General features: G+C 46.6%; 1 protein-coding gene across 6 annotated transcripts in view; it reads left to right on the top strand.

The window, feature by feature from the left end:
• The window catches only part of LOC116949693 (neuronal-specific septin-3-like), a 209394-nt gene extending 184307 nt beyond the window's left edge, over positions 1-25087 (top strand). For all 6 annotated transcript variants that reach the window (XM_076072333.1, XM_076072334.1, XM_032967279.2 and 3 more), the window contains 7 exons: positions 1128-1209; positions 3961-4098; positions 8745-8862; positions 10576-10671; positions 16329-16425; positions 17539-17590; positions 19714-25087. In XM_076072333.1, coding sequence (XP_075928448.1) covers positions 1128-1209; positions 3961-4098; positions 8745-8862; positions 10576-10671; positions 16329-16425; positions 17539-17590; positions 19714-19873 — 743 coding nt within the window. In that variant the 3' untranslated portion in view covers positions 19874-25087. The remainder of the gene's footprint in view (positions 1-1127; positions 1210-3960; positions 4099-8744; positions 8863-10575; positions 10672-16328; positions 16426-17538; positions 17591-19713) is intronic.
• Positions 25088-25471: the final 384 nt, after the last annotated feature.

Here is a 25471-nt window from a genome sequence, read left to right as displayed (position 1 = left end):
CCATAGCTGAGTCAGAATCAGGCCGTCTATTTCTGCGCTTGCTGCCAACAAGACAACCGCGGTGTCACCACGTCTTGGGTTAGCCTCTGGACCCCGGTGCATTGCTTCATTTATTTGCCTAACTTTGCCTCCGCACGCTTGAATGCCTTTTTCTTGGTTGGAAATCTGAGAAAACAAATTAATACCTGGGGCTCTGCCCCCACCCCCGCCTCACCAGTGCACTTTGATGATGGGGGCAGGGGGGCTTTAAGGAGGGGGTTGGGTGCTGAACAAAAAACAAGTACATCAATCAGTGGTTTGCAAATACTTGGCTTATATTAACATAAGCCAATCGAAGTTATTACCACTCCATGGGTTTGCGCAGTTTTCCTGTGTAGTCATCTCAGCCAGTCAAGCCATAACACGTGGCTCTGTCCCGTGACCTGCCAGCTGCCAGTCTTCCACACTTCACGTAGCGTCAAGGTGCACCTAGCCTGGCACAAGCGCCGTGGTGATGTCACCGTCACTTCGTGGTGAACGGCAGTTGTTTTTGCCGCTGAAATATCTGTTATGTGTGTGTTCGGGTTGTACCACGTGGCGTTCTGCACGGCATCCCAAGTTTCACTCCACGTACTGCGAGATTCAAATCCTGAAAAAGCTTCCAGCACGTGGAACGAAATATCATACATCGTAAAATGCACCTTTAAAAAAACACACACATTCAAAGCAATTCGTATTATGGTGCAGTCATAATTTGTTCAAATATCCTTCTCTTATCAGATGAGTGACCTCGAAATCTTTGCTAAATTCTTTGCACATATGTTCATTGTACAACAGACCTCATTACAAATTGTGTTCCGTAACGCTTCCTCAAGAACACGATCACGAAACTGCATCAATCCTCGACTGTAGCGGAGCGTTTCTTCGCGCGAACGATGGACGCTTTGCCGAGCAGAAGCCTGGCCCCCGCGGGGCGAATAGCGGCGCTCAATTCAACCGTGAAAACGGTGACAACCCAAATCACGGCCCTGCCTCGCTGACCCTTTCGCACCGCGGCGCCAATAGAATCGTGTGTTCCCGTCGGGGCCTGCGCTAGCTGACGTGTGCTCTGCCTCCCTGCCCCGTTCGCCGCTGTGCCGTCGGTGCAGTCATCGAGGAGAGGGGCGTGAAGATGAAGCTCACCGTTATCGACACGCCCGGGTTCGGGGACCAAATAAACAACGAGAATTGGTGAGTCCCCTTCAACAGGGTCTGATCGGCGCGAGCGGCTACGCACGGGCGCGAAAGAAGTTCAGCGTACATGTGAAAATCGTGGTTCTGTCTACTCTTCAAACGTGGATAATATTATTTTGTGTTTGTGCGTTTTTGCTGGTGGTGTTTATTATGTACACATAATTAGCAGGTTTGAAGACAATGTGAAAAAATGTGCATCTTATCGGCGTGAAATAGTCGGTCAAATACACGCCGAAAGGAATCTCTTTTTTGAGCTTCCGTCTGACGGCAGTGGTGTGGGCAAGCGATGTCATTGCTGCACCTTTACCTTTAACTGTGTATGTGGTTGATGGTAGAGAAACATTTCCTAAACCCGACTTGCTTCCATGGTTGGCTGGCTTCTAATGTTGTAGTTATTCTGTCCCCAATGATCTTCGTGAACAGTTTATGGACATGAACAGAGGGGCTAATGGGTGGTGTAATTCTTCAAGTAAATTTGATCACCGCTTTGAAAAGAAAAAAAAAATTGACGCGGAATAATTCAGGCGTAGGATTTCATACTCTCTGATGCGTTTGGGTGCTGCAGCGTGTCGTTCGGCACGTTGTCCGTCGTTTCGCTCCACAGGCCGGGAGCTTCAGTTTGTTTGGCAATGATAATCTTCCGTGTTGCTCCGCGTGAACTGAAAGCCACCCAGCGTGTGGAGCGAAACTCGGGACAATCGTGCAGACGAACGTGCGGTACTCTCCGGAAACACATCGGAGAGCTTAGCCCGAAGGTTTTTGCTACGGCACGCGATGTGATGTTGTATTTGTGCGCAATAATCTGAAACGCCTTTGTAGATTACGGAACACTCAAAAGTGCACGTGCGCGCTCCATATGAAACCGACATGGAGAATTTAACGGCAATTGAATTCTTACTTTTGCATTTTGCTTGTAAAAACACGCCCTCTGCTAACGATGCCAGGATGCACTCGTGCGTGAGCGTCTGAGCCTCAGTTAGCGAGACTCTGAAGGCAAACTGTGCTGTCATATGGTTGTTATTATTCACTAAATTACATGAATGCTCACTACATGCATGGCTGTGCTCGCCCATCTATAAAGGAAGAGTGGCCTCAAGGGCAATGACTCACTTTAGAAGGGTACGACCCCAAATCCTCCTTCTGAACTGGTTATTAGACGACAAATTAAGCTAAAACTAAGCAATGTTTTATTTTACCGGGTAAGGCTCGCTCAGCTATAGAGCTCTTTTTCAGAAGCGACCTGGCCACAAATGATGGCTCAACGACCCATCATGTGGAAATTTATAGCAGCCCAATGCTCTAAGCGCATGCACACTACAAATATACAGGCGTCAGGTTTGGGATCGAACCCATAACCCCTGCGTGCCAGGCGAATGCACGTGGTGTTATCGAGAAGCAGCTTGAGAGTAGCGGTAATAATAGTAATACATTTAATAACAACAAGCAAGTATTTCCAGAGTAGTTTATTTTATATTTGTGAGCAAAGCCTCGTCTTAGGCCATGACGTTTTTTTTCTGTCACAAAGACGTTAATAGTTACAAAAGAATAAAACGTAATTTAAAGCAAGTTCCAAAATGTAATTCGCGAATATTTCCACTACATGATTATCCATTGATTAGAATCGATCAAGATGCATGAAGCAAATCATACATGTGTAATACTGCGATCATTTGAGTACTATTTATGTATATAAAATGCAAATGATATGCAAATGTTATATTTAGGCCAATGCAGCGAAAATTAAATTGTACTAAAGAGATAGAATAGATGAGACGACTTCCATCACAGGGAATCTACTATTTTATAGTTATTTGACCGTGTGCAATATTTTAGATTTTTCTCATACGACGCTGTTGTTTTTTTGCCCCGAGTTCTATTTGTTTAATTGCTGTGATTAACTTTGATTTATTTTCCACTTGTCATTTTGGTGAACCAGGGTCTCTCTGGCAAATCAACATTATCCCTGCTCTCTTTTTATTTCCCACCGACTTAAACAAATAAACTCGTCTTTATCCTCTGCCATACGAATGTGGACCTTTCATCACCCCTGTCAACAGTGGTGATGAGTTCGAGCAAAGGAGATAGGTGTGTCGGTATGTTGAACTTCTTTCGCACCCTACGTAGCCAACTGCGCTAATCGGAGGTGCGGGTGGAAGGACAAACAAACTAAATACCAAAAGCAGTTCTAAAGAAATGAGTTTTCAATCTAGATGATTTAACAGCGCGTAGCTCCAGTGACTTCCAATGATCAGAAGGAAGAGCATTCCAGACGGCCACAGAAGCGCATCTGAAAGCGGGTGATGCAGTGACCGCCGTTGTTCGATTGATAGCCAAAAGCGGTTTGCCAGGATGCATTTTGTCTTACTCATCCAGGCTGGCCAAACGCCTTGGGCATACCCACACTTTACCCCACCACAAGCAATCTGCTAATGAATGCTTGAAGTGAAAAAAACTGGAACGTGCACAATGAATTCGGGAGTTTGTCTTTGTCGAGAAAATATACCAACACGTAGGCTTTTCGCGACCAATATTATTCATAGTAAACGTTTTTGGGTGGTGGAGGGTTACGACACATTTATAAATAACGCGATCTAACCCAAAAAAACGTTTATTGTGAAAAATGTACCAAATTTATCAGCGTGGATGCATCTCAGTAAAAGATGTTGTTAAACGACAGGGATGTGACCCACCCCCTCCGTCCGCTTTGTGCCCCCCCCCCTCCCCTCCCCCCGGTGTTGCGTGCCGCAGCTGGGAACCCATCCTCAAGTACATCGGCGAGCAGTACGAGAAGTACCTGCGTGAAGAGGTGCGCATCACCCGCAAGCGCCACATCCCCGACACGCGTGTGCACTGCTGCATCTACTGCATCCCGCCCAGCGGCCACTCGTGAGTGGATTCCGAGTTGCAAATGTGCACGTTTCGGATGTATTTATTTTTTGCTGCTGCAGATTCATCGTTCGCCTTCATCAGCCACTCTCGCCATCCGCCGCTGTGCTAACAGGCTGCCGCTCGTAAATCCCGCTGAGCGAGAAATCCATCCGGCTCTCGCGCACGGGTTGATTTCATTGCTCCGTCTCCGCAGGGGGATGTTACCCCTCGGGTTTAATTCGCTCCTGCGGCTGCCACTCCCACCATTAGTCCCGACCGTTGGCCCAAGCCCCCGTCTCTTAACGTGGACGGTGGGCTTACTTTTCACGTTTAACTTTCGTTTCTTCTCTGATCCACGTGCTCCTCTGCCTGTAATTGCAAGCTTATAGCTCTCCATGGATTTTCAGCACACATTGGCAGCCTCTTGTTCCCAGTCATTGTCCATGTTTTTCGATCCATAAGCCATAGCAGGTAATGTACACAGATTTAAAACCAATTTTCTGCCGGGACATTGGTATTCTGCTTTTCATTATGAAGGTCGGTTTTTCAAAAGCACATATCTGTTCTCACCCAACTCTGTATTTCATCAATTTAATCCCAGGCTGCCTGGAATCAAACGAATGAATGACGCATAATACACTAAAAAATTCCGCGTAACATCCAATTGCACGTATGTTTAATCATGGGTTATTTAATTGCAGTATTTTGCTTACTCGGGGTAATTTTTTCAAATTTGACCACTTTGAGCCGTGACCCTTGCAAAAATGCCCTCTTTCAAATTATATCGCAGTCTTTAGCATTTCGCTTCACAATCCCATGTTGTCTGGCTTTGATAATGCGCTGCATTTATTCCTTGCTTGGAAGCCGAATACAAGTGACTTCGCCTTCGTAACCTCGGCCTCATTGGCAAACGCATCAACCGACTAGGCCATCCATCTAGCCAGACCACATAAAATGTCATTGACGTCTTCTGGAGTCGTTTTCAAAAAATGTGTGTGTGGGTTTATTTTTTATTTTTTACCAAAGTATTATAACAAGCAAGCATTAATGAGCGAAGCAACAATGGGGACAAGTTTTATGGACGTAATTTTCGAGGAGAATCAATCGTTGTGCCTGCCAGGTCAGTATGAGGGAGCAGATAATCTTCTGGACTTTTCACCGTCTTAGAGGAAGACAGAGCCAATACCAAGGATCTTTGCAAACCCACGGGTTTTTTTTTTTATCAGAGATTTGTTCACGAGGCAATTCAGATCTATAAACACAGACACAATTTCAACCGAGAAGATGGTTTCAAATTAAGCAACCATTGGAAAGATGTTCTAAATCGAACCAAACATTAAACTAATTTTCAATGGTACAGTATATGTTTCAAGTAGTGGTACCCCAAACTTTCGCAGCTTCTTAAAATCCCCTTTTCACACCACCAGCATGTGGATGCTACCTTGCCCCCTCGCCAGCCTGCACAGGTCGACCCCCTCCCTACCTTTCATCATGCTAAGTCCGCCTATTAAATGCAAATTTTATGCTAATTACTTTGTCAAGGCACCTTAATTACTCTCACACAGCTTAAAGGTCGCGGTCTGAGCTTGGCTGTGTTTCACTCCAGTGCTGTCCTCGAGGCAGTCTGGTCCCTTCACCTGATGAAAGCCGCTTGTGCTGTGGCCGAAACGTCGTGATTTTTGTTGTTTTATTTTTTACCTACGTGACTTTACCGAATAGAACCAAAGAGTATGAAGACAGAGCCCCCTCTACCTCCCCTCACAAAAAAAATCAAGCTTTTGATTTTGAAACCAAAACAAGCTAAGCTTGGCCGAGCCTGGTTCGTGCTTGGCAGGGGCACCGTCCGTGGATTAGAGACTATGGGGCCACGTGGTGGGCAGCAGTGGGCAGTGTATCAAAATCCCTCGTTTCACCCTACTTCTACGCTCCCTATGATTATAATCTCGCTGCCGTCACCGCAACGCGAACGGACCAGCGGTGGTGAAGTATGGCCAAAACAACCCTCGTGGGAATGCATCAAAAGTGTTTCATTCGTCAGAGGGTGCGGGGGGGAGGGGGCGTGGATATTTTTTTGGTCGTTTTTATTTTATTTTGTTCGGGGCCTTCAACATTTTTGGCACGGGCCTGCGCTTGTTTCTGCGGCCCACGCGTGCAACACTCGGCGCGGGAAGTTGCCTGCGTGGTGAGAAGTCGCCTCGTCACGGATCACTGTCCCCGTCCGATGCCGGAGCCGCTGTCGAGGACGGGGCGACAGATTTGAAAAAAAAAAAAAACCTCCCCGTAAATGTGTGTGTGTGTGTGTGTTGAACTTCTTTGGCAGCGTACGTCTTCTTTAACTTGAAATATAAACTTTACTCGATGTGGTATTTAACCACATCGTGTTTCCTCGATTGCAGGACACACTTGACTTAGTGATAAAACAACAAGTTTAGAGCCTTAATATTAATACAGTAGGTGTGCTTTGGCAGGATGTACCATGGCCTAGAAGGGATGGACCATGGTCGAGACTAATGATGGAGTGGGAGTCAAAGGATAGATCAGGTCCAAGAGAATGTTAACCATAACGATGTATGTATGTGTGCATGTTGGACTTCTTTCACGCCGTACGTAGCCAACCGCGCTGAACGGAGGTGCGGGGGAAGGACAACGGTCTAAAATCTCGAGTTGACGAGAGCTAAACGTGTCTAACACCGACCGTGACACCCTGAAGCCCTGAGATGAGAATCGCTGCGTGCTCTCGACACGGAATAAATGGAGCCCTTTAAGTTTTTTTTTTTTTCCGAGCCCATCGCACGCCCTACTGTTTTATAAGCCACGATAGCATTCTCCTATGCTTACTGCGCAGGGCGGCTTAAGTGTGTGAGTGTTTTAATATATATATGTAAACGCTAATATTCATAGTCTGCACACCTTTGTAAAATCAACAACTGCCGTGTAATGGCTCACACAAAAAAAAAATGGCCTGTTATCGCATGTGAATGCACCGCATTTATATCGGTTAATGATCGATTTAATGTACTGCCCTTCAACTGCTGGATGAAGGCCTCTGCACTCAGTGTAGGCTGTCACGGGTTGTTTGACCATACTTCACCGTGTTGATCAGTGCAGGTTGGTGAAAAGATGGCTCGGGACCCAGTTAAAAAACTAAGGTCAGTGGGTTTGTAGCGCAGTGCGACAAACCACTGCACCACACCTCCCATCCCCTGCAGAAAATGTATTCCCGCGGCGTTTAAATTGATGTAAACACAAAATGGCATCCGCTCTGTATATCAAACATTATAAATCCAAGTTAAGTGCTTCGCTTATTAAATATTTGGTATCGCCCCATAAATGCAGTCGGTAACAATTCTCAGGCAGAACTTGCGCGACGATTTCGTACATCATCCATCCTGTCATTTAAATTTACCGTGCGATCCGTAAGCAATGGATTTATGCGTAAAGATCCCAAACGGTCGCCTCCAATGACGAAGACCGAGTCTATAAATCAAGATGCAGTTCGACACTTGCAAGACGAAGGGAAATATTTATGTATTTGTTTATTCGGCAAGGATATCGCACGCGGACATTTTAACAGCCGCTCCTTTTGTGTGCATTGGCACCTTGTACGCGCGCTGTAATATAAGTCAGTCACTTGTGATTTCCCCTCCTAAGGTAATGTATGAGTGCATCTTTCTGGCAAACGGCGAACAGGCAGTTAAATGTCCGTGCTTCGACGTGCCAATTGGCACGTTTCCTTCTCAACAGGCTTGCATCGAGGTGAATGAAAGAAAGAAAAAAAACACGGAGAATTGGAAAAGCACCGGCGATGTTTGAATAAAAAATTCGAAGGCATGCAACCCGGGTCGCGAATGCTGGGGCGAAAATAAAAATGTAAAAATGGATGTGGCAATAAATTGAGCAGGCGAGACCCAGATGCCGCTGCTGCTGCCGCTGCTGCCGCTGGGCCCCGCCAAGGGTCCCCGTGGCCTGGCACGCGAGGCTTCCGCTGCCACCACGGTGGCCACGGGGCGCTCGCCGTAGCCAGTCGGAGCGAAGCGCCCTCGCCGGATCGGTCGCTTTCGTATGTGCGTCTGCGCACGTTGAACTTCTCCCGCACGCTACGCAGCCAACCGTGCTCATCGGAGGTGCGGGGGGAAGGACACACAAACTAAGCGCAAAAAGCAGTGTCACAGAAATGAGTTTATGTATTCATGAACCTCAGAGGGCTTTTCCATGGCTAATTAGCCCTCACCGGGTCTATAGACTAGAAACTTCGCAAGGTCGCAGAATGTCAAGATTTTTAAATAGGGTCCGATATTAATGAAGCAATAAACACGCAATACATTTTATCTGCTAAATATCGATAGCTTACCGATCTTCATGGTCTCAAGGTGGGGGCAAAGGGGGGAGGGGGGGCGACCAGGGGGGGTGGGGGGGGGGAAATACCCCACATTACCCTTCTCCCCCTTGGATCTGCCACTGCATTGAGTGGCAGTGAGTGAGTGAGTGAATTACCAAGAGAGTGAGTGACCGAGCGAGTGAGTGAGTGACCGAGCGGGAGAGTGAGTGAGTGAGCGAATGAGCAAGAGGGAGTGAGCGGGCGATGGAAGACCTCGGCGAGGCTGACCACGTGCCGGGGAGGAGGTGAGCGACCCTCACGTGCCCCGGCTGTTCCGTGCGCTCAGGCTGCGCCCCCTGGACGTGGAGTTCATGCAGCACCTAAGCAAGGTGGTGAGCGTGGTGCCCGTCATCACCAAGGCGGACACGCTCACGCTGGAGGAGCGGCATCTCTTCCGGCAGAGGGTACGTTACGCGCACGCATAAACTCGCACACACGCGCACGCACACAGGGTCAGACTGGTACACGGGGTGGGGGGAGGGGGTTGGGGGGGGGTGGTGTGGCCTGTGCGAAGACAGGCCTCCTTTGTCTCCCCAGTGCTGGTGATTAAACAGTGCAGGAGGAACTAATTAAAGGATAGGTCGACCTAGGGGAAGCCCAGGACTGGTTCAGATAACCGCCACTGATGTTAACCATGGCCAGGAATCAAACTAGGGCTGACCGGTTTGGCCATTTGATATTATGGGCATTTGGGGTTGCGCTCAGCCTTTAGTAAAATAAATTGCAGGCTTTAATCAGTGCTTGCTTAACAGCACTTTCCTAAACAGTGCGTACAGCTTTACGGGGGGAAATGTACCTTAGTTACAGCTCCGTGCTGATTGTATATCTACAGAGTGCCACTGGCAGTATTTTTCGTGAAGGTGCATAGTTGGGATAGGATCCTGTCAGATCGGTATCTCCGCCTGTGACTCGTGGGGCTTCCTATGATTGATTTTTCACGGACAGAAACATTTCAAACGAAGAATGTTAAGTGTGCGATTCGAACGCATCCCTGCTGCTAAAAGGTACGAGGGAAATAATTATGGCGCGGAGGCTGTGGCGATAACACGCTCGCCCTATCAGAATCTGATACTTTTGTTTGGCGCATTCCCTTGGCGTTGTCCAAACTTGGCGGCTAGGGCATACTTGTTGCAACGTCAACATTCGAGCTCAGTCAACCCAGCGCTGTGGGGTCGCCATGGTTTTTTGGGGCAAGAACTCGCGGCGCCAGACTTAATACAGGCAATGCCATTCCTTTTAAAACAAACACTCTTAAAAAGAGGCACGCGGTAAACATGCCCGAGGCACGCGGAATCAGATGGCAGGAAAATTGCGGAACGAGAAGGAAACGTGTGCAGCGTGAGTGAAAGTGGCACAACAAAATGAATTGGGACAAGTGAAGTGGATATTAAGCAGGCCAAAAAAATGTAACATACATACCTCTGGAATAAATATTCTGTCTACGAAGCCAGGCCTTGCATGGCCATTCAATCTAAAATAACTGCAATATGTGGCAAATGTACAAATATATATATGGGATGTGCAGCTTAAAAAATGGACACAGGCAAATGGCATTGTGGTTAGAATGCTCAGCTCTCAGTCGGAAAAGTGCGAGGTCTCCGATGTGTTCTCGGGTTATACGGCGTGTTATTTGGCAAGACGTTCCAGAATTCGCCCCACATGCTGGGAGCTTCTTCGGGAACTGAAGAATTCTTTATTCACTTCCTGAAAAAGGTTGCCAGCGCGTGGAGTGCAAAAATCGGACATCACGCAACACGCGGTACAACCAGAAAACTCACGCGAGAGTTAAAGAGCGCAACGGCGATAAACCGCGTGTTCAGATTCCAGCTGGGAGTCCCCTCAGCCCATGAATTGATCCTCTTGGAGCAATAACATAGGTGCAGATTTTTTGTTGTTGTCAACAGTTGCCATAATAAAGTGAAAACGATCCAAAGCCAGACAGCGTAGGACAGACAGTGTGAGATCACAAACGAGGGGCTGGACGGTTGGGATCTAGCAGGGGGGAAAGCGATGGCGGAACAAAGTGCAGTGGCGTCTAATTTGCATTGGCCGCGGTGACCCCTTGACCTCGTGTCGAATGACGTCACTGCACCGCGTCACGTTTGACCCGTGTGCAGATTCAAGCGGACCTGGTGGCCCACGGGATCGACGTGTACCCCCAGCGTGAGTTTGACGAGGACGAGCAGGGCCGGCTGGAGAACGCCGAAGTGAGGGTAAGCTACGGGCGGGAGCATGATAACACAAACGTAAAAAAAAAATAACCCATCAAAATGTATTTACGTACGTACGTTGAATTTCTTTCGCGCCGTACGTAGCCAATCGTGCTAATCGGAGGCGCAGGGAAAAAATGTTATTCATAATAAAGTTTTCCGCGTTACATCGCGTACGATTAAATATGCCATTAACCCACCAAAAGACTGACTATGACGGTGCTGTATTTAATAGCGAGTTTTAATAAAACGCTATGTATAGTAAGGTGGCGCTTTGACAACTTGACAGAAGCCGTTATGACCTGATGCAGCTAATTGTAATGTCTCGTAGCAGTGATCAAAGTGGAGTCACAACATCTGTTGACTCCTGCCATCTCTCGAGTGGCAGCGAAATGGAACGACTCATTTCGCTACATTTACATTTTCCGAAGCGATGCCGCAATTTGCTCTCCACCGAATTTTCCCGCTGCTGCCAACTCTTTATATATATTCATAAACAAGGGTTTTGGATTCGATCGCATACATAAAAATGTCCATTTAACCCACCACCACCACCACCACCCGACGCAGGCAATTAGTAAGGTTTTTTGTCAAGCAAACAAAACATGCAAATTAGTTACTACTTCAGCACATCGGTGTGATTATGGCGAGTAAACCAATGACATTTACCATTTGAGTAACGACTTTTTGCTGGTGATACCAACCAGCTTTATCAGGACATTTTTCCCGAATTGTGAACAAGTCTTCCTGTTTGCGGTCTCAAATAGAGCAAGATGATGTGCAAAGATCAAAGGAGGGGGTGATTGTAATGATATAAATTATGATGGATTATGTTAATCTGAAAAATATGAAGGTCATCTTACCAGATGGGTTAATCGCAGTTCATCGTTATGAGTGTTATTAAGTACGAAGATCAGAGGGGGGTTTATTATTATTTATTATGTAAATTATAATGGTTTACGCGGACGCAAAAACCTTTGTTACGAATAATATATCCCCCATGAAGTCCTCACAGACTGTTGGGGCAAGTGCTGTTAGCGAGGCCTCATGACTCATTAGGGGGTGGGTAGCCAACACCACCCTCGGCCGCCTTTGTCTCCCCAGTGGCGATGTTTACACATTGCACTAGGTTACTCATTTGAGCTTGAGTCGACCTAGGGGAGGCGCAGGAGCCATATCAGATAATCTGTCACCGGTGTTGGCCGTGAGCGGGAATCGAATTCGGGTCGCCGGGTTCGTAGCGCAGCGAAGCGCTAACCGCTGCACCACCGCTCCCCACATTATGACTAATATTGGCCGCGAAAGTCTGCGTGTTGCATTGCCAATGTCACTTCTCGCTGCTGGTTAACGCGGCTCGGCTCGAACTTGCCCATCCAGGTGGTGCTTTGGCGGGAGTGTTTGACTGTCAATCACAAAGACACGTGCACACGTGCATAATGGTCATTATTTTTCTTCCACGAATAAAAAAAAAACCTCGTTGAGGATAAACTAAGCACACGAATACCTTCGCAAAGTGTGTGTTAGGAACTGAACGTTACAAAAGGCAACGATACATTTTTAGGATGTTCATGAGTCAGTGCCAAACACACACACACGCATTAAATCCCCCAATAGGCAATTTAAAGCAATGCATCAAAGATCCTAAAGGTAATGGGAGAAACGGCCCAAGCCTTTCCACGAGGCTGTGTTGGTTTAATAACGGACGAAAGATGGGCACGGCTTCCCTTCACAGAATGATCAATGGAACGTGACTTTAATTTATTTCACCGTCTTTTAGAGTGGGGGACATTCCGAGCTAAAGCGCCACGCACCTGCCTAAGTTACACAAGGAATGTTGGAGTTGCGTGCGAATGGGATATTTACCGTTGGACTTTCTGTTCCGTCCAGCGGTGTGAGAGGAAGGAAGGGAAGGCGAACCCTTTTATAATGCAAGAACCCATCAAGACATTTCATTCGTAAATATAATTGATTTCCTTCTGCCCAGTCATTTAAAAACATATTTTACTAAGATGCATCGAGCTGATAAATTTCGTCACTTTTCTCTATAAAGACAAACTCCAGAATGAATTGGGCACGTACCATCTTTCTATTCGAGGCATTCATTAGCAGATCGCTTGTGGTGAGGTAAAGTGTGGGTGCTCCCAAGACATCGGGCCAGCATGGAACTGGTGGCCAAAATTCAAAATCACTGCGGCTTTTGGCTCACCATCGAACAGAGACGCGCTTTTCAGATGCGCTTCTGTGTCTGTCTGAAACGCTTTTCCTGCTGATGTTAGTAAGCCACCGGAGCTAGGCACTTTTCAATACAAATTCACTCATTTCTTTACCACTACTTTTTGTGTTCAGTTTGTTGTCCTTCCCCCGCACCTAACGCACGGTGCGAAGTAATTCTAGCATACATACAAAATACGCTCTAAGTGAAGGCCCTTTTGCTCAATAATTGTACGTTGAAGCTTCCACCATCTCTGGCATCGGAGCTCTTAGAAGAGTTGAATTCTCGTTTCCGTGGGTCGAGCGTTGTATTCCTTACGGTGGCTCACGATTGGAGTAATCGTCTTTTTCGAACTATGAAAGTCCCTCGTACGGCGAAGTCACCGTTTCTTATAATTTAACTTTAATCGGATACGCAAAGTTCGTTTGTGGGCAGGTCGCAGCGCGCGCTCGGGTTTAGTGCGGCTGCTGCCACCTCTTCCAAGAGCTCCTTCCAGCGGGAGGCCCTTTGGTCAGCAGTGGCGTGAGCAAGCACTTGCAGCGCTGCACCTTTACCATGTCACCTCTGCCACAGACACGACGCGCTTCGCTGGCAAGGCCTCCTTTGTGTGCGGCCAGCAAAACGGAGGATTGCCAACTTGAAAAAAAAGTACAGGCGCGCCCTTTGAAAAAGGGGTGTGGATGGGGTGTACCGTAACTCATAGCGCAACTACAATTTAAATTCCTCAACCCCGTCGAAAGCGAGTAATTTCTTTAGACAGGCGTGATTTCATTATGTATTTATTGTGTGTGTGTGTGTTATGTCACTCGTTTATTTCGAGTAAGTGTTGCTTATCCCCCCCCCCTCCTGCACCGCTCACCATCGTGGATAATTCACGTGGATTTTCCCCGTCCTCGAAAAAAAAATGCATTTCTTGCTCTTCACGTATGATAAAGTATTTGACGAAAAGTGCCCTCCCAGCTTATCTATTGCCCTCAATGTATCTCTCGTGAAGCGCCATCACTGGTAGGTACGGCGGAGGGGTTATTCAATAAAAACTAAATTTTGACACGGGGATCTTTTAAAATTACAGGAAGGGAATTCAAATACCAGGTACGGGGAGCGACTTGCGTTGGTTTTGTTGCAGGTGGCCGCACTCAATCACGAGCCAATTAGGACATTCATGCGATGTAATTAATGAAGTGGCTGCACGTGTGTCTCTGCTCTGGAGAAGGGGGGGGGGGGTGGTTGCGGGGAGTCAAGGTCTTTGCGCACCCTTCAGCTCTGGAACACATCTAAGCCCGGAGGAATGTGTTGGAGGGAAGAAAGATAGACGCATTTGAAGAAGGCTTTTCTGAAAACTCCGGTCTTCACGACTATACCACCATGCTCCGCCTTTCTGCGTTCACCAATTTACTCCTCCCCCCCCCCCCCCCCATTAAAATATAAGTTCACTAGTTCTACGCTGCACGCGCACAATTATTGTTAGACACGCCCCCACATGACGCGCTAATGAATGTTGAACTTTTTTCGCACCGGACGTAGGAATCGTGCTCGTGTCTGTACGTGTATTTCTATGTATGCATGCATGCACGTGTATTTGTATGTATGTACGTTTATTTGCACGCATACATGTACGTGTATTTATGTATGTACATATATTTGTATGTATGTACGTGTATTTGTACGTATGCGTGTACGTGTATTTGTATGGATGTATGCATGTACGTGTATTTGTATGCATGTACATGTATTTGTTGGTGAATGGATCAAATACCACTTGATAGGGAAATTGTAACTGCGGTTTCTGCACTTTGCTCCAATACCAATGACCCACGTGAAATGTCTGGGTATGTACAACGTCGTTGGCAAGTGGCACCTGAATGTGTCCTGTAACCTGCTCTTGGTCAAAATGAGTAACTGCTGCCATGTGTTCAACATCAACACTTCGGATACAATTTGGGCCCCGTGTGTTTATTGGCCCGACACTATTGCCACGTGTGAAGCGTCAGTGCTAAAAGCTGTTCGCTCGCACTGCAGCGAACGTTTGGAGTTTGGCGTGTTTCGTTTTCACAGTCGGTAATATGCCACGCGCACTGTGCTGATGTTATCAGATCTTGGGAGTGTTGAGGCTGGCAATCTGCTTGGGTGGTTAACTGCAAGGACGAGCCAAGCAAGGCATTATGAGGCTCTTGCGTGGGACTCCGTGATGGGTCGGCCAAGGGCAGTGCGGCAAAAATCTATGCCCGCCTTTACCAGCCAGCACTGAACGGCTTTGGTGAAGTATGGTCAAATGACCCTCCACACAACCCCGTGGGGTATTGAGAGGGCCTCGTCCAACAGTAGCTTGACGATGGTACCGTGTACGTGTGTCCACGTTTACATCCCAAAGAACGCTTTTTTTAAATTGACCTTCCTATATCCTTGGTTCTTTCGGTGAAGTCACGTAGAAGGGAAACAATAACATAACACATTTTCTTGCTGTGGTTTTCACACCTGATGATGATTGCTTGTGTTGCAGTCGAAACGTCGTGAGAATTGTATTGTTATGAGACCTCCTTTGCCAGTAGCAAGATATAGTAATAGGTTTTTACCCTTTTAACTGGCACCAATACTGACACTTTTATGCAAGGGATCATGTTTGCAATAACCACAACACAAGCGGTCAAAATGCAAACAAAAAGAGACAACTGATAATGATATGCACTGTCCTTGAAATTGATTGGTCCACACCCGAGCTCGGGGTAAGCATTTACATAATGTAACCATTTACATAATCGAATTCATAATGCATTTACATAATGTAAATGCTTACCCCGAGCTCTCAATACTCTGATAGTGCGCTGTTTTTGAGTTGTATGCCTTTTGGCGTCACCTGGTCCAACACCATGTGAGACTAGGCTCTAAGAAAAGCCGTCTCGGGTGTGGACCAATCAATTTCAAGGACAGTGCATACATTATCAGAGTTGTCTCTTTTTGTTTGCATTTTGACTGCTTGTGTTGTGGTTATTGCAAACATGATCCCTTGTATAAAGGTGGCAGTTTTGGTGCCAGATAAAATGGTAAAAACCTATTACTATTACAATTTTATTGTTTTATATTTTTATTATTTTATTGTTTCTCTTCTACGTGACTTTACCAAAAGAACCAAGAATATGGGTCCCTGCAGTCACGAAAGCTTTAAATCAAAAATTGACCTTCCCATGTTATGTTTTTTTTATGCGGTGTTTTGTTTTAAAGTAATTTTATAGGATGATCAGTCGTAATAATAGCGTACATTTATCAACATCCTAAAAACAAAGCACAAGGAAGATGTATGCCAAAGGACTAGTAAACCGATTATAAAGCCGATCAAAAGAATAAATGCTTTCCCTGAACAAGAAGGTTCTCGTGCACAGAGCGAATGATGGGGAGGACTTGCCGTGTCTCTGCATTCTTTCTGCTCGTTCTGTTTCGTTCCCTCTCGCAGGAAAAGATTCCATTTGCGGTGGTGGGAAGCGACCGAGAGTACCAGGAGAACGGCAGACGAGTGCTGGGACGCAAGACTCGCTGGGGCCTCGTAGAAGGTAACGCGATACCCACGGGCAGCCAATTCAAACCCGAAGAAACCCAAGACGTCCGCCTAATTGCCTTTTTATCCCTTTTTCCACTCCGATGGCGTACGTCGTCAGTTTTGATTCCGGTTCCGGTGACGGTTTCGATGACGTACGTGAACCGCTTTTGAAGTTTTTCTCCCGATTAATTTATGTTCAGTTTCAGTTTCATTTATTTGGTGTAGCCCTGTGAGCCATGCGGCTCTTGACTCGGGTGCAACCGCAAAGAAACGAAAACATGAACAAGAAAACATCTTAAAGTGACTGCACGCAACAGAAAAATCATGGGAAAAAACAGCAAAGTCTTCCAGAAAAAGCACCGCATTTCAACGCTGTGTGCAAAAATCCCAGTGGGATGCAAGTCAAACAATAACAACCATAAGACAATGCAGATTAAGGTTATCAGGCTAACTCTGTACTACAACAAACAAACATGGCTAAACTAAAACGTTTTCAAAATCACCAAAATGAAGCTATGAAAACAATGTTACAGTGATCATAGGAATTGTGAATCAAATTTAACAATAAACGATATACATAACATGTACGATCAAACTTTGCAGCCACAGTTGGCTGTAATTAGGGCTGTATCTTCTTAGTTCCCGGCGAACACTGTCCTGTGTGCCGATTCAACTGAAAACCATAAGTATAATGCCAAGTTAAAGACGAGGTAGAGTATTATGATGTTGTCTTTGTGCCGTCATTGGGTGTCCAGGCTCAGACCATCAACTCACTTCGCTGTAGAGCACGGTTTAGTTATAGGGGTGTGAGGGGGTGCCTCAACTCTTCTTGGCTCGAATGATGCGACCCCTGAACTACTGAGCCACCATAACCGCTCCTGATTCCTTGACTGTGGCAAACGCACGCAATTCAATATCGAATGAGCGTGCGTTTTCGGCAAAAAGAGGTGAGACTGCGGGTTGATGGCACCGTCGATACCGATGGCGGTCAGTCGACATCCGATGAGCGTCGGCGTATTCCTAATTGGGGATGTTAACGCGGTTCACCGTTTTTTTTTGCCACTGAACGACCATTAACGCGCGACTGCTTTGAACCCGCTGTGTTGTTTTTCTTTTGTTTTTGCAGTCGAGAACATTAACCACTGTGAGTTTGCCCTGCTGAGAGACCTCCTCATCAGGTAAAGAAGTCACGATCACTTTCAAGTTCCACCTCAGCGCCGCGCTCACTCGAGCGGGCTTACGTCAACGGGCCAAAATTACATTTGTTGCCGTTAAAAAGAAGAATGCGAGCGAGAGCCCGGTGGTGATATGAGCCAATCGTGATATTAAACGGCTTCCTACCTACTGAGTTTCTGAAACGCAGTCTCATTGCAGTGGAGTTAGCTAATGGAGGCCCTCTTGGGGATTGCAAACAAAATGCTCAGTAATTGATGATTGCTGAGAGATCTCCTCAGAGCCAGACCAAAAAGGTAAACAAACCTTGAAGTCTCGCTGTTTCCATGGTGAGTGGAGGTGCCGGTTTGGCAGAATTGCAAAATGTTTGCATATAATCCGTGGTAACTATTGACCTGAGTCTGCAAAAGTGAACATGTGTTTCATTTCAGTGTGTTGTATCTGGGGTGCTGGTCACCCGCTCTATCGTGCGCCGTTCCGGCCTTCAGAGGCACTGCTCGCTGACAGCACTTGCCCCAACAGCCTGTTAAGGCTATACAGGGGATCTTTGTCGTTGTGTGTATATGTGTAAAATGTGGGGGGTGGTAGTGTTAGTGGTTCGCGCAATGCACTCCGAGTTTGATTCCAGTTGATGACCAACATCAGTGACGAATATCTGAACTGGTGCTGGGTTTCCCCAAAGTCAACTTAATACTTAGTGCGCCCCGCACTAAGTATTAAGTTAACGTCCCCAGAACTGGGTACCCAGAACTGGGTAGACAAATGTGACTGGGAGTTGTGCTGGCCATTCACCTCCTAACCGCATTTGTCCCAACAACCTGTTAAGGATATGTGGGAGATCTGTTTTTACGTCGAGTGATGGTGTTGTGGTTTAGCACCAAGACCAGGCCATGCACATGATTGGCACTTGTTATGTGAACTGTGCTTGGGCCTCCTTAATTAGACTCAGCCTAAAATAAGCAGCGTGTTACCATGTTTGATAAAATGTTTAAAAGGCACTCGCTAACAGTGCTTGTGCCAGTAGTCTGCAGTAAAATAGTTCTAATGAGTCTTTGAGTTTTTGAATGCACAAATTGCGACTGCAACATTGGTCAAACCAGGACGATTGAAGCCCAAATGCATGAATGTATGGATACGTCTATTGCACCAGTTTATTGATTTCATCGTCATCATCGGCCACGGTCAATCCACAACGAAATGAAGGCCGTCCCAAGCAGCTGCCATCTCTCACGATCCTCCGGTGTAATAAATTACATCAGCTCCATATGGAGCTGATGTAATTTGCCATCATCCCGTCTCCCACCATCCCTTCTCCCACCATCCCTTCAGCATCCCTCTGTGCCTCAGTATATTTTGCTAACTAACTCTTTGATGAAAACCGCCCGCCTGCTCACCTCCCATGCCCTCGGCCAGCCCCTTCCCCCCCCCCCCCCCCCCCCGTTGCCACCGCCAGTTCATCTCAACTCAACCGGTGGTCGCACCCTCTCCTTTGTTGCCCCTGAGGTTTAGAACTCCTCCTCATTCGTTGTTCACATTGCTCGTGGCCGGTTACACGGCCAAGTGGGTGGCGCATTCGCCGCTTGCTGCAGAGGTCCGCGGTCTCGGATGCAGCGGGCACCCTGATTATTACTGCGGGTGTGTTATTACCGTCATAACGCTGCAACGCCGTCTGCTGCACTCACAGTGGATGTTAAAGATTACCTGAAGTCCAGAGGACGCCATTGTGTGCCACCCCCAGGGTTAGATTCTTCCAAATAGCCCAGGTCACTCTTGCAAATGAGACCCATCCTGGTCTCTTCAGCTCTCTCCTGTTTGAAGTCCTTGCCCCCAAATCGGCTTCTTCTTCTCCTCCTCCATGTTCAACATCTCCCATGCCTTTAAAACTCTCTTGTAGCCGCTCCTCATCAACACAAAATTACCTCCCTACCTACCTTCACCCGCGCAATTCGATGGCGGCATTTTTATCAAATAATAAAAGGATCGTCACGTGCCTACCGATCGCACCCCCGCCCCGGCTGATTCTGCGACCTTCGGGAATTGTGCTGCGTGGTGACTCTCCATCTCCCCACGCCCCGCTTCCCTTTTATTTTTTACCTCCCCCCCCCCCTCCCGTGAACCCCAACTAAAGGTCACACATGGAGGACCTCAAAGACGTGACTCACAGCATTCTGTACGAAACGTACCGGGTGCGGCGCCTCAACGAGACCAACGGCATGGCGGCCTGGAAGTCTCCCTCCAACGGCCACCGGGAGAAGGATGGCGGGGACCTTGCGGAGAGCAACATCTAGACCTCGAGTCGCCGCCGGACATTTTTAATCGCACGCGTTCGTCGCCGAGGAGCGCAAGTGACAAATGCTGGAAGCCCACCACCACCACCACCCACCCACCCACCCCAGAAGCAGTGCCAATTCTTCAGCCGCGGTCTGAGGGATACCAGGGCCGTGTGCTCACAGCGGGCAGTGTTGCGGGTTCTTTTGAGCGCGATGAGCACTGGCAATGGGAGTCGATGGGGGAAAATGTGATCCGAGGTTGGTGCACTGAACATCTGTGACAGATTTCAAGAATATCAAACCAGACGGCTTAGGAAATATCCGAAGCCTCTAACAGAAATGCGTGAGTGTCGGAGCAGAAAAATATGATTTTCATGCAAACTAGAAAAATGTCAAGATATGGAAGATTTCTGTTCCTTGGGGGCAGTTTAAATGGGAATATCTTTGCCTGTCCGCCAAAGTTATGGACATATTAACAAAAAAACCCAGCCAGCTATCTGAAATGTCAAAATAAAATACTCTTTTCAACCATCGACTGCCCATAAACGCCAACAATGCAAGTGCATATTTTCAGCGGTGACCTAAAATAGTCGGAGAAAAGACATCTCTCGATCTGACCTTTTTTGGCGAAAGAGCTCGCAACGAAAGCAAAGAAAGTGCCACCGAAATCTCACGCAAAACAGCGCTTGTTATTTCATAAGGAAGCACGTATTTTTCGTACGCTTAAAACATGCGGAATTAAATAACGCCACGGCATGTGCAACACTAAACCCTTTTGGGAACGAGGATGAGATTAAGAGGCACTGACGTTAAACGGAGTTAAACCAGCGTAATTACACGCCAAGGTGTCACATTGGATTTCCCCTCCCCCCCCCCTGCCGTGGCGACGCTAAGAGTGGAGAGGGTGATTTGAGCTGGCTCGGTGTTCAAACGAGTTCCCAACAAAGTGACGTTTCATCGCTTGCTCCGGCGGAGGCGTCGGTGGAATTATATTTGGAGTCTTGAGCGAGCAAGATGGCGAGCCGTTTAACGAGCCGTCTTGTGAAATAACAAAACATGTAAAAGGTTTATAACCATCGCAGGTAGTCTCCGTTAAGTATATCCGTAACTTCTGATTGAAATGAATAATTAATTGTACGTTGAAGCTTTTCTTTTCTAACATCATGAGCTCTTGGAGGAGTTAAATCGTTGTCCCCGTGGGTCGAATGTTGTATTTGTTAAGTAGGCTCGCGATTGGAGTAATGATCTTTATTCGAGCTCTAAAAGTCTCCAATACGGCGAAGTCACTGTTTCATATATTTTTATATTTTATTCAGATATGCATAGTTGATTGGCAGGTCGCAGCACAGGCTGGGCTTAAGTGTGGCTACTCCCACCTCTTCCAAGAGCTCCTTATAGTGGACGCCCTTTGGTCAGCAGTGGCCTGAGAAAGCAATTGCAGGGGCTGCACCTTTATGCATACGACTTTAAACATTGTTTAATGTGACCACTAAAACTGTCTGAGCTGAAGCATTTCCCCCTTTCTTGTTTTTTCGCGAATTCGCCGTCACAAATGCTCGTGTCTGCAAAGGGCAAATGTCATTTCACCCGTTGGTATGAACGCTTTAGCAAGTGCCAAAATGAATACGGCACCGTATTTGCATTGTGCGCAAAACAGACGGTCGACCATACAAAAAAAGTGAAATGCAAGCTGTGTAAACTACGCGGACCGGAATTTTCCTAGAAAATTTCACAATGCACGTTGAGATGGGATGGATACAGATTTTAGTTTCACCGTCTTAGGCAAATACATCCCTTCACAATAACATTCCTGTTTTGACATTTGCCATGATTGAATTCTCTCTTTGAAACTATTTTTTTTGTTGCTGTTTTGTAAAGCGTGGCTTTTTTCTTGTAGCACGGTAATTTTTGCGGACGTATGTCTACGGAGGTATGTTTACTTCTGTAAAGACAGCGAATTAAGTTACATGAGCAATTTGAACAATTGAATGCAACCGGGAGGAGTGTGTAATGCAGAGTTCTCGAGCAACATTTCATTGACGGAGTTGAATGGAAGAAGGCCCATGATGTCCAGCATCTTTAAGAAATGGCACGGGGCACGCGGAGAGAAAGAGAGAGTTTACGTCATATATATATGTTTTACTTTCATTCAAACTACAGCGCGTGCACGCATATTTACGCCACCAATTTCTCGACGAAGTTTTGCCATTGTCAGCGGCTAACATTTAAAGAGTATCTCCCTCCCGTGATTTTCTCACAATTCACAACGGACGGCGGTAAACGGTGAAAGGGCAACACTGTCTGACGGCAACTCTGATCGTTCTTGAAATGCTCTCTCTCTCTCTCTGTTGCGTTCTGCCGATGGTACTGCGCGCAAGCCATCATCAGCATCATCATCAAACTCTGTGGGCAGAAGGCCCGTTCGTAGGTGTCCACTGCAGTTTTTTGCGCAAGTACAGCAGCCAATATTCACGTTCAGCTTCCTCGCTAAACATCACGAGGATTATTCCCCCCCCCTCCCCACCCCCGTGTCAGCATTTCTAATGAAACATTTTCTGTTGTTGTTTTACAAAGGGGATGAAACACACATTTTTTTTGTATGATAACATGTTTTATATATATGTATGCTCATGCATAGGGGTCGTGCGTGATGTTCGCTCGCAATAATTCATTTAAAATAATTAATTATTACGAATTTAAAAAAAAGTAATACAATTAAAAATAGCTGCAGGCCTTTTTTTAAGGGGGGGTTGAAAATTCCTATTAAAGAGATTTTCTTATCAAATATATTTTTAAATGTATACGACTCGGTGCTTTGTTGTTGTGTAACCTCTGTAATTTGAAGCATATTGGTTAGTAAAGCATCATTTAACAAAAACACGTTGCATAAGTCGCACTGTGAGTCCCCATTACGATGTATGGTATATCATTGTTTTTACGCTATCATTGTGATGTTAACGAATGTTATAAATGCATCTACCTTTCTTTGTCTGAAAATAACCAAATGACAACTGGCTTCCCATTAGTCGTGACCTTGCCAACTTAAGAAAATCTATACGTCTCAATTCATACAACAAAAGTATCCCATGTAACATAGAGTGTATATCAGTATTTTAATTCTGACTTTTGCCACGTTTATAGCACAGGTATACGTTCACGGTTTTTTTCCTTCTTCTTTCTCCCTAAGGTTATTTGCACTTTCTTAAAGGCTTTGGCCAGGCCAGAGTGATGGAATGTTGCTTGGCATTTTTCAGAGCGAATAATGCCACCTGCTGACAGCTTAAAATAAGTTCCACGTGGCAGGACCAAGAAACGCCCATGTGCAAACTGCCCGAACCCGAGGTGTACAACACAGGCCGCTTCGCTACAGGTATACGTGCGTGGTCGAATATTTAGTCCAAATTGTACATACGCCTCGTTGTGCCACCGCCACGTACTACTTCTGACAAATGTACCTAGCAAACGCAAAAAGGTCCGAGCCTTCCCTTGTCCTCGACAATGCAATTGGCCGTCAATAACAACAATGCCGTTCGCTCACTCGAGATGCACGGTGAGTTTGGTGTCGGCTTGGCGGCTGGTATGGAGGGCGGATGATCCCCTCGCTACGGGGGATTTGCCCTGGAAATTAAGCCTGCAAATTCAACGGTGCACCGGTGAGCCACCGGCAGTGCAGGGCAAACTGCAGGCATGTTTTCGTGCTGAGGATTTTAAATCGGCAGGAGCGGTTGGGAGGGGGGGGGGGCGGTGTAAACTGGCCAGGGCCGATGTGTGGCGAGCCCAAGTCTCTGACAGCTTGTACACACGCCCGGCCCATTAGATGTGTAATGAGTGTAACAGCAGAAATCCCGGCTCTGCCAAGACACGTCTGCGCTCCGTGGAGTTGTTTTGTTCCTTAACGAAATTGAAGAGTAGTCTTGGTTCTTGCAGTCACGAAAGCTTTAAATCAAAATGAAATTGTAAGAGCTTTGATTTTTTTTTCTCTCTCTCTCTCTCTTCTACAATTTGCCCTTTTTTTTGGCAATTTTCAATCCACTGCTAAACGTCCATACACGAACGGGTTTAAAGACCGTCGTAGATAGCGGCGGTTCGCCGAGTGGGCGGTAACCAGTCTAGGCCGCGCGAGCGAACGCGCGTGCACGCGTGCGTGCCAAAGATACGCGCGATCAACGTCGATCATTGTGTGTGCAGCAAATTTTTTGCCAATCCACAGTGACAATGAGAGCCACCACCCCCCCCGTCCCTCCCAAACCGTGCACGCGTTCGGGCTGGTGGAAGGCGTGGGGCATAGACGCGGCAGCGTGGTAGAGTACAACAATGGATTTTAGTTTGTTGTTTTGCCGTAGTGCCTTTCGCTGCCCAACGTTGCCCCTGATGAACGATACTTACGCGAATTGCCATCGAGCCAGCAGCATTATCAACCGGTGCATCGCGGATCACGTAGCAACATCCCCCACCCCACACCCCCGCGGTGTTACAGCCACATCGCGATGGACGTCTGTCAAAAGGAGCTTTGTAGCTCCTCCAGCATGAATAAATATTCCGATTCTGAAATAGTGGTTCCCTCCCTCGAAATATTCCCTCCCAAATGCCCCTTAAATGTGGGTGCGGTGTCAGTGTAGTCCATTCGGCGCGACAGATGGCTTAATTCACTCACCTGGAGGGCAAGTGATCCACATGTGCTGTACATAGGGTATACGCAAAACAAAAACAATGTATTTGCTTCTTTATCCGTGCATAGTTTAACGAAGCAATTATGCAAAGGAATACTATTGCCACCGGATAGTCACACGCGTCTCACTTTGTTGCGTATGTACTTTAAGTAAGGCACGATATGACGTTAAGTACCGTGTTAGGACACTCGCTATATCGACACCGGCACATTGCATTAGAGGTCACGCAAGTTTGTCCAGCGCTGAACTCGGATATTTACGTCTGACTATAACGATTGCATTTATTTGCCATTGAATATTGAATTATTCTGTACTCCCGTCTAAAAGTTGTGTTCCTGCTTGAATTACAGAGGCTTATGTGATTTGTCTTTTTTGTATGGAAGGAGATGAGTTGGAGGGCCGGTGGCGGAGGGAGGGGGGTATGGGATTGATGTTTTGTTATATTCATCAACTTTTTTTGTCTCGACGTACAGTTAAACCCGCGATCGTAAGCAAAAAAAAATTTGGTTCACATTTACGTTTATATATGAAAACACAAATAATGAATAAATAAAATTCTGTACGTGTGTGTACATGCTTGCTTTATCAATGGAATAAGCTAGTAACCGGATGATGATAATAATGCTATTTGTTGTGCTTCCCCCACACTCTGCCTTCTGATATTAGGAAGCCACTGAAGCTATGCACTTTTAATTCTAGCTTGAAAACGCATTTATTTCGGACTGCTTTTTGTGTTTAGTTTATTGTCCTTCCCCCGCGCCTCCGATTGGTACGGTTAGCAACGTATGGTGCGAAAGAAAATCAGCAAACATGAATGCATACGTATAGTGGAGTCGTTTATGCATTTTTCCTGCCAGTCGTGGCAACACACGCCTGTAATATATAACATGGTGGTAGGCAGTGAAGGTTGGTGGATCGCACAAACATTGTGAAACTACCTTCTCGT

The sequence above is a fragment of the Petromyzon marinus genome, chromosome 37, assembly GCF_048934315.1.
Source record: "Petromyzon marinus isolate PM22_M1 ecotype Great Lakes invasive population chromosome 37, UKy_Petmar_22M1.pri1.0, whole genome shotgun sequence".
NCBI lineage: Eukaryota > Metazoa > Chordata > Hyperoartia > Petromyzontiformes > Petromyzontidae > Petromyzon > Petromyzon marinus.
This window is presented reverse-complemented; position numbering and strand designations above follow the sequence as displayed.